This window comes from Salvelinus namaycush, chromosome 5 (genome assembly GCF_016432855.1).
Source record: "Salvelinus namaycush isolate Seneca chromosome 5, SaNama_1.0, whole genome shotgun sequence".
NCBI lineage: Eukaryota > Metazoa > Chordata > Actinopteri > Salmoniformes > Salmonidae > Salvelinus > Salvelinus namaycush.
In genome coordinates this window covers 60,148,753-60,157,917 of record NC_052311.1, presented here as the reverse complement: position 1 = coordinate 60,157,917, position 9,165 = coordinate 60,148,753, and the positions used below count along the sequence as shown (strand labels likewise).

Sequence of the window (9,165 nt, the reverse complement as noted above, 5' to 3'; positions counted from 1 at the left end):
GTACATGTATTTGCTCCAACAGTATTAACTCAATTATTCAATTTACAAAGAACGCCAAAAACACATGCTGAATCTTCTTGGCATGTAAACAACAAAACAAGGTTCAGAAGAAAAATTCAGCACTATTTTAAAATTATAATTTCAAAAACATCTTCAAATGTATTTTCACTTGGTTTCAGAGACATTGACTATGGTTATCATTAATTCTCTTTTCACATTTTATTTTGTAGGCAAATTCATACAAAAGCCATTGCATACATTAAGATTACATTTACACAGTAGGCCAAGGGACCAAGTTCCTAATTTGCTGCACAGGACTGAAGCTGACACTGAAAAGAGAGAAGTACTCAAAGAACTATGGTGTAGGGGGAGAAATATGAAATCAGAGCTTCTAAACTAAAAGAAAAAACATATTTAAAGAAAAGCTAAACATAGCATTAAATAAAACATGCACCACTTAATAAAAAATCTTATCAGCTTCAAAAACTCCCTTGACTGTGGAAATTCAAGAAGCAGTTGTGGTTACGAGAGATGCAGAGAAACACGCAACACTTGAGGCATCGTACTCGAGACATTCGCTCACAGCCTCCGAAGCGGCACCTGCCACCTTCTCCCTCCCCAAGCTGCTCCGGCCAGTGGCCCAAACCGTCGTACCGCGTGGCCACGTCAGGGAGAGGACTATCCTGTAGCAGGCCAGGATCTGGGGCTGTGCCCGGGGAGTGTAATTTCTGAGGGGGGTGCGGAGGGGCTGAGTCCTGGGTGTCTGAGCCACTAGAGAGGATCAAGGCCTTGGAGACCTCTAGCCTGAATGCCATGAGGTTCAGAGGCTCAGGCAGAGGAACATGATCCTGCCTGTACTGCATCCATGAGTTTACCAGAGCCAGATCTGTAAGGTACCACAGAACAGCCTGTGGCCAGCTAGTTGGTGCTGAGGCTGAGAGTGGGGAATGGTAGAGATTCAGTAAGTCTCTATTGAGGCTGGCTGCTTTTTGAGCCTTCTCGAAGCTGTCGATGAGAGATGCCATGTTCTGCTGGGCCTTCCCTACAGTAGAGAGGATGAAGCCGAGATGGTACCTGTGTAGCATCAGCCGCCCGTCAGAGCTAACAAACTCATCACCCATCTGTCCTTTGGCTCCTCCCACCTTGCCCGCACCATGCACCCCAGACCCAAGGAGGTGCTCCAACATGGCAGGGGTAGAGAGCTCCTGCTTGCAGAGATACACCATCCCATCTCTGGACACCATTTTCTCAACAGTTGCCTCTTTGTTGGAGAGATCCAGACTAAGGTTGAAATCTAGGATCAGACCGTCAGATCTAACTAAGACTGTGCTGTGCAAGGAGGGCCGCTTGTTGTTGACCTCTCTACACGTCAAAGGGAGAGGGTATTGATCGACTCCATGGTCACCCTCGCTTCTCAGCATCAGGCATCCGGCCCGAACGTGGTCCATTAACGGTCTAACCCTCCAAAGGGGGTCAGTTTTAAAACTTAAACAGTCCTGGCTGGATGGTATGTCCCCACACCTCTGCCAAATGCTGTGAGGGACTGTGGATGTCTGGGTTGTGGATTCGGCAGACACAGACTTGGAGCTAAGAGCTTGTATTTGACTGTGGCCGTGTGTAAGTGTGTGGCCACTGCCATCCAGTTCACCTCTAGTTGTGCCAACTGTAGGGTTAGCTGGGGTGTGTAAAGCTCTGAGTGGGTTGCGTGTAGGGTCTCCCTCCTTAGGCCTGTCTGGATTACCACTGTGTCCAGCTTCCTGGGTGTCCATGGGATCCCCTGCTGGCGCTGGAGATGACAGTTGCAGTTTGCAGGAGAGTTGGGAGAAGCGGGAGGAAGACATGGTGTCAGCAACCAGAGGCACCCTGGTGAAGTCCTGCCAGTACAGCTTGAGACTGGGGAACTAGGAGAGGAGAAAGGGAGAACGACATTGAAGACAATGTTAGTTTATGCAGCATTAGATAGTGTGCTCATAAGAATAACTGTAGACATTCAAAAGTGCAGAGATTAGTATGAGTTTGACCCAATAAGCCTAACTAATTTGTTCTTTACATGTCCCATTCAGTGTAGTAAGGATGACGATGCAATAAAACTAAACGCCACATGAATAAGATTAAGGTTATACGCCAATAGTTTAATTTACATACCTTCAATGTTCCCATGGCAATGTGGATTCCAACAAACTGTGCCACCTCTTTTGCTGTCACTGTGTTCGAAAGATGGGACACTTTATTTGTGCACCGGGCAATCTCTGCCCAAGCGTCCCAACCAAAATACTTGGAGAAGTAATCAATGGGTTTCCTGTAGCCAGTCCCTGTCTGGGACCCTCCCATAGATCCTGAATGAGCCTGGCTTTCTGTGGTTGGCAAGCTGAGGAAAACAATTTACATCAAAACTGACAACATGACATGTCCTTAAGGATACATACAGTACATGACAATAAAAAGTAGAAACTTTAAAATTAAATTGTACAGTGTAGTCATGAGTAAAATGCAAATTATAATACTTACTTGTTTGGTATATAATTTGAATGCAGTGAGGCATGGCTTTGGCTGTCATGGAAACAGGCCATAACTACAGCCTCAGGGTCAGGCTGCGGGTCAGAACATTCAACAACCTCTGACTCCACTTCGTCAGAATTCTGAAGTAGGAAATCAACAAGCTCCTCAGTGTCTTGCTGCTCAAAGTCCAGCTCACCTGGAAAAAAGAAACAGTATTTAGTTACATCTATGGATAACTTCACTATTGCTTATGAAAATGTACATTGCTACAACACATGACTCATGTTGAAATCTTACCTTCTCCATACTCATTGATCTCAGATCCCAACTTTGCTGCTCTCCTGTTCACCTCATACTCCTCTACTGCAGGGTTTGTAGTGGATAGAGTCTCCATTGGATGGTTGAGTCTGGCCTCTCCAGGCTCCACCAGCGCTGGTACCCCCTGCTCACTTTGAGATGGCTCCTCCAGAAGCTCCCTCTCCTCCTTCACTGGGTAGAATATGCACTGCCTGGTACTGCTGTGCTCTACATTCAATTGGGATTGACCTTGACTAACCTGGGGATCATTCAAAGCCAGGTTGTTTTCCTGCTTCACCAGATACATCCTGACCCCCCTCTGCTCCACTGTGTGTCTGGCATGAGAGTTGTGTGGCACAGGAACCAAATCTGAGGTGTTCTCCTCCACCTTGACCTCTTGACCTCTCAAGTCTGCCATGAGCACCACTCCATTCTCCCCCACTGCTGCCTCTCTCTGCCTTGAGGTGAGGAACCTCTCCAGTATGATGCCTGGGGATTGGCCAGTGTCTCTGTCGTTCTGGTCCCCTGCTACTCCCTTCATCACCATCCCATCTTCGGTCTTCAACACCTCCACTACACTGGTGGTGACTGACTCTAGCTCAAACACTACCTGGTCCTCAGGGTCCTCCTCAAGCGGTGAGATGAAGGATCCAGATGGACATGGAGCTGTTAGCATGTTTTGCTCAGAGATAGAGCTGATCTCGGTCTGTAAACTGATGGGAGATGACTGACCAGGATGGAGAGTAGTGACGTCTGCTTCATCCTTGATTTCAGTATCATTATTGAGTGAATACAGCTGGTAGACTACCTGACATTCATCAATTTCTTTCTCTGGTTCAATTTCTCTCATGCCCTCTCCTTCTAGACTCTTCTTTGTGGCTGAACTTCTCCTCCCACGTCCAACTCCTCTTCTCCTGCCCCTGGTGTAATTCTTTCTGCCCACTCCCCTCTTTTCCACTTCTCTTCTCTGCACCATAATCTCCTCCTCTTCTTGCTTGATCTCCAGCGGGTCAGAGGGGCAGGATTCGGTCTGTACATTTTGTGTTGTTACAGTTCTATTCACATTTTCAATCTGAGCATGTGCAGATAGTGCATGAGTGCTATTGTTTTCATGAGTGCTGTTTTCATGAAGGCTGGATCCCTCATTTTGTGAACTGTCTTTATGACATGAGCTCTGGTGTTCCCCCTCATTTGTGTCCCCATCCCCAACAGTGACCAAATCCACCTCCAGTAGTAACTCCTCTTTAATTTCATCCTCAATAGGCCCTAGGTGCTCAAATCCAGAAACAGTAGGTATGAGAGCATCAGCAGTGTCATTCATATTGCTCTGACTCTCTGACTTAGTGTCCGCTGTTTGGTGACAGCTGTGGAGGGGGGCTATGGGTGTGAGGTGAGGAGGAAAAAGATTCTCGGACAGAAGGGGTTGGACCTTGTCAGATTTGGCCAGATAAGTGAATTGAACTTGTGGAGGGGAGTAAGAAAGAGTTGAATTTGGGGCCATATGAGAAAATGATTCCATCCCCTCTGAGGTTTTATCCATGTTCTTCTCCCTTTCCTTCTGTCCACCTTCAACAAGTGCAGCAGCCAGAGGCAGAGAGGGGGAAGGGTTTAGGGCTGGGAAAGAGACTCGCTCCCCTCTTTCTCCCAACCCTATCATCTCCACCGCCATATCCCAGTCCGATGCTACCTGCATTCCAAATGTGTTTTGACTCAATGAATTTTCAATGACCTCTTCAGTCACATTTAGTGGAGGCTGGCCAAGATGTGACCCAGAAACGCCCTCAAAGATGTTGCCGTTAGTGTAGGTGAGACCAGGGCTCTCCACTGCATGCAGGGCTGCCTTGTGCTCCTGGAGGGACGAGACGTCAGAGAACCTCTCACCACAGTCCTTACATTCAAGGGCTCGCTGGGAATGAAAGCCACTGATGATCCCCTTTGGCTCCACTTTTTGGGCCTTACGTTTCCTGCTGGTCTTTGGCTTGGTCGGAGATGTGTCAGAAGAATGAGACGTAGTCTTATAAGGAGCCAACACAGAGAGTGCTGTGTGGTTCTTTTTGGGTCTCCCTACTTTTCTTCCCCCTCCAGCAGCTAGCATTTTTAGTTGTTTGCTTTTTGGCCCTTTCTTCTTATGGATGGGATGGGTGTCTTGGTGGAGATCTGTTTGACCTTGGGGGGCTTTTGAGGCATCTAATTTGTAAACTTTCAATTGGGGCTGTTTGTGACCTTTCAGTAGGAGTAGGGACTGTTGCTTTATTTCAGGGTCGGGCATATCTTCTGATATTGGGCTTGTTTCCACATTCGGTTTATTTTTCTTTCTTCCCGTTTTTGACACCTTTTGCCCCTTTGTTTTCTTAGGCTGGTCCTCCTGCGCTATCTTCTGCTGCTTTTTCTTTTTTGGCTTGGGTGGAGTGATCACCTCTTGCTCGCTAATCGGTTCAGCGCTAATCTGCTCAGAATAAGTCTCACTAATTACATAGTTTTGCTTTTTTACTTTCTTCTTCCTCAGCTTCACTTGATGCACCTGCTCATCTACCTGCAAGACTTGCTGCACATGTGTGTCACACAATATAGATGGGGATTTGATTTTTGACTTGGAAATATTGTTTTTCTTCTTGACTGTTTTTTCTTTACCAACCTTTAAGGGCAATTTCTTGTCAGGTAGAGTTGAGGCACACATTTGGTTCATATCCTGAATCTGGTCTCCTTTCTGAAGCAGCTTAGATGGTTGTGGAAGCTTATTCTGGTTTTTAGGCTTCTCTTTAGGACCAAACTTAACAACAAGACGAGCTTTCGTTGCTCTTGGTCGTTTGGCAGGCTCCCCTTTCAACTCAACCGTCTGCGGTTGCATATTTCCTTGCATTATAGAGTTATTTGGCTGCTTTCTCTTCCTCACTTTTACAAATTCTTGTACTGACATCAAATGCACAGGCAGTTGTGAACTCTGTGGCGCCTTTGTGTCTGACGGCGGAGGGAATATTTCTGACGTCTGAGTGCGAGGCATCTCTCTGCTGTTTAGTGCGTTGTTAGAAGCAGACTTATCTATCAGTGTCTGCAACTGCTCTTGTGATGTCTGTTTGTTTCCTTCGCAAGGATTTTCCAAAATGTGCTGCTGGTCATTCTCTGTGTTTTCTAGAAGAGGTTTCTCAACTGATCTTTGCTGTCCTATTCCCATCTGTTGCGTCTGTCCAATACTGGAGTAGATCTGATCAAACTGTAATGTCTCCATCTGTGTGGCTGTCTCTCCTACCTGGCTTGTTTGTCCAGGAGGAGTTTGTGCAAACTTAACTGTTGGTACCAATGAGGAAGTGGAGAGTTCTTCCTGCTGGTCAGTTTTTAATGGCGTCAGCTTTAACTCCACTGTTGGTATGAGTGACGGGACAGACATGTTTCCCCCCTGAACCATTAGATTCTGTCCAGAAGTCCGTTTAAATAGAAATGTTGGTAGTGAGGAAGCAGACATAAGTCCATGTTGATCGGTTTGAGTCTGTTCCAATTCCAGAGTTGGTATCAGTGAAGGAGTGACTTCCAACACAACCGTTTGACTTTGTTCAGTCGTTTCCCTGAGCTCAACTGTTTCCCTGTGACAGAACACCTGTTCCACTGATACAGTCTGAATCATAGTGTTCTCTTCTTCAACTGTCTGACCAGTCTGTCCAAGTAACTGCTGAGCAATCATCTCTCCTTCATGTGTTTGTGTTAATCCAGCATGCTCAGCGTATGTAACTTCCTGTGTGTGTGAAAGTAATGGGGTCTCCATTTGTCCATCTGATATTACAGGTTCCAATGTAATAATTGGTTCCAGTGATTCACATTGTGGCTTTGCCTGTTCCAGTCCCATTGACTTTGTCTCTCCACCCCCAATCTTTTTCAGCTCAATAAACTGTGGTTGAGTAAAACAGAATTGCAAATGCTCTCTCTTTCCCTGTAGCCGCTGTAGAGCCAATGGTTGACCGTGTGGCAGCACCTGTCCCAGTATCACCACCTGGTTCACTTTGCGCACGTTCCCCAAAGACTCTATTAGTTTCCGGATTTGTTCAGTGTCTATGTTGTCCACCTGCTGGAGGGGCCCAAGGGATTCCATTTGGAAAAAGGTTGGCTGGCCCAAAATAGCCTGGGTTATGATGGGCTGACCTGGCTTCACCTGTTGGCCAGCTAGTGTGGTGCTGCTGGGTGCTGTAATACACAGGTTGTGCTTGTGTTTCATGTGATGCAGCCGTGTCTTGGCAGTCTTGAAGGTTGCCTTGCACACGGAGCAGGACAATTTTACCACTGCAGTGCCTAGATACAAAGAATACAGATGAAAGTTTACATCTTGGTGTAAAAGGTGAAGTAGTCATTTGTCACTAACAAAAAGGTTTGGCTCTGCGTAGAATCACTAGCTTTATCACTGTATAGTGTATATCACTAGCGTTTCACTGCACATCCCAGTATGAGAAGTTGTATGACATGAAAACATTCAGTACTCACCACTATTCTTCTTTAGCTGTGCCTTCGTTAGTGGTGTGATCCCTCCACCTCCTTCCGGCGAATGCGCTAGTGCGTGTTTCTGGAGGGCCTTGGACATGCTAAACCTCTTGCCACACTCCTTACACGCATAGGGCCTCTCCCCTGTGTGCGTGCGGCGGTGATACTTCAGTAAGGTGAGTGTCTTGCAGGGTTTTCCACAGTCTGAGCAGGTGTATCCGTACAGGCCGAAGTGAAGCTTCTTATGGAGGGTGAGCTCAGAGGAACGGCTGAAGGCCTCACCACAGATGGGGCACTTGAAGGGCGTCTTTTCCGTGTGTGCACGCTGATGAAGCATGAGGTCACTGGAGTTGGTGAAGTGGCGGTCGCAGACGTAGCATGCAAACAGGGCATCCACCAGCATGCACTGCTCGTACTCTGCCGGGTGACTCTGCTTGAGGTGGCGCTCTTTGCTCTTGTGGTCGCTGAAGATGATGTGACACTCCAGGCACTGCAGAGAGATCTGGGAAGCTGGGGGGAGGGAGAAGGGATTAGAGGACAGAACACTTGTATCCCAGCTTCAAACCTATATTAACACACAATAGAGGTTATTATAAGAGCAAAAAAAATGAATGAACTGGAGTAATAGCTTAAAACTGCGTATGAAAGAACTACAAATAAATCACCTAAAAACACTACAGGGGACATTATGAGATTCTGTCTGCAATACTAAAGCCTTGAAAGATAAATACAAAAATGTATTACATAGTAACCAGTCATGTCAGACTATCAGAGAAGTTAAATACTCACATGTGAGAGGCATCACCATTTTTGGTGGCCTAGACATGTCCATCTTGAGTGGCTCCATTCTGTCCTTCTTGGGGGGAATATTTTTTCTGTCACCAGCAGTCACGTCATTCACATGGGTCTCCTTCTGTGCATCCTCAGGTTGGCCCAGTTCCCACTCTTCAGGAGCAGCAGACTCTAGAGGAGCAGCGGATAGTTCAAGTATCATCTCTGTAGAAGCAGTGGGGTCTGAGACACACTCCAAAGCCTCTTCTACTGTGGCAGGTAGCAGTTCCCTCATTGGTTGTTCTTCAGTTTCCATGTATTGTTCATCTGTAACTATTGGTTGTTCCTCGATTTCTACTGCTTGTTCAACTGTCTCCACTGGCTGTGTCAAGCGCTCCATGGCCGACTTGGTTCCTGCCTCCACAACTGGAGGTTCCTCCATGTCTGTAAAACGAATTCCCTGCAAAAGAGTGACAAATTCAACAACCCTCACACAACATCTGCATTAAGGTAAAACACAATGGTGTGGAAAACAGTGAAGCACACACTGCACACTAAAACACAGGCTAAAATAGAGACGTTTTATTTATTTAAAAAAATAAAACGACGCATAATGTGTGCATGTAAAGCAACCGACTCTGTATTCTAAAGAGAGTATACGCCCATAAAATGGCCATCCCAAACTAAGCCTATAGGCTCTGATTCCAAGGGAATCATGACATGCTGCTGCCTTTATCGACAGCTGGCAGGCAGGCAAATTAATGGACACTATATTTGTATGACAAAGATGCTCTCAAAGAGGGATGGATAATAGGCTACAAGGATGGTATTTTACATTGCGCTAGAACAACAAGCCTACAACCAGGGTACTTTACTGCTGCGCAAATGACGGCCCGACTAAACATGCCAAATACTGACGAGGAACGTTATTGCTCACAACTAACTGGTGTCCATCCATCATCTTTAATTGTTCGGATGTCTTGCTGCTAGGCTACTGGACAGCTCAGAAAAGGCATTGATGAAAGGCATACAAATAGCCTATATTGCGTGGATTTAAAACATTTGCAACGCTCAGCATTACACACAAGCGGCATATGTATCGCCGTATGACTGCTCATATGATCACACCACTAT

The 9,165-nt window shown here is 46.3% G+C and overlaps 1 protein-coding gene across 1 annotated transcript; it reads right to left on the bottom strand.

The window, feature by feature from the left end:
* Nucleotides 1–212: 212 nt before the first annotated feature.
* Nucleotides 213–8,473, bottom strand: LOC120047227. Its single transcript, XM_038992755.1, has 6 exons — nt 8,050–8,473; nt 7,264–7,770; nt 2,797–7,074; nt 2,509–2,695; nt 2,146–2,368; nt 213–1,901 (listed from the first exon to the last, which is right to left on the bottom strand). The coding sequence occupies exons 1-6, from the start codon at nt 8,471–8,473 to the stop codon at nt 480–482; spliced, it is 7,041 nt and encodes a 2,346-aa protein (XP_038848683.1). The 3' UTR covers nt 213–479.
* Between the last annotated feature and the right edge of the window lie 692 nt (nt 8,474–9,165).

Bases quoted from the DNA above. Each gene is read 5' to 3' on its own strand.
- LOC120047227 (XM_038992755.1), bottom strand. From the start codon at position 8,473: ATGGAGGAACCTCCAGTTGTGGAGGCAGGAACCAAGTCGGCCATGGAG. The intron at 2,696-2,796 runs GTAAGATTTCAA...TCTTTTTTCCAG, and splicing joins GATCAATGAGTATGGAGAAG to GTGAGCTGGACTTTGAGCAG. The intron at 1,902-2,145 runs GTATGTAAATTA...CTCCTCTCCTAG, and splicing joins TTGCCATGGGAACATTGAAG to TTCCCCAGTCTCAAGCTGTA.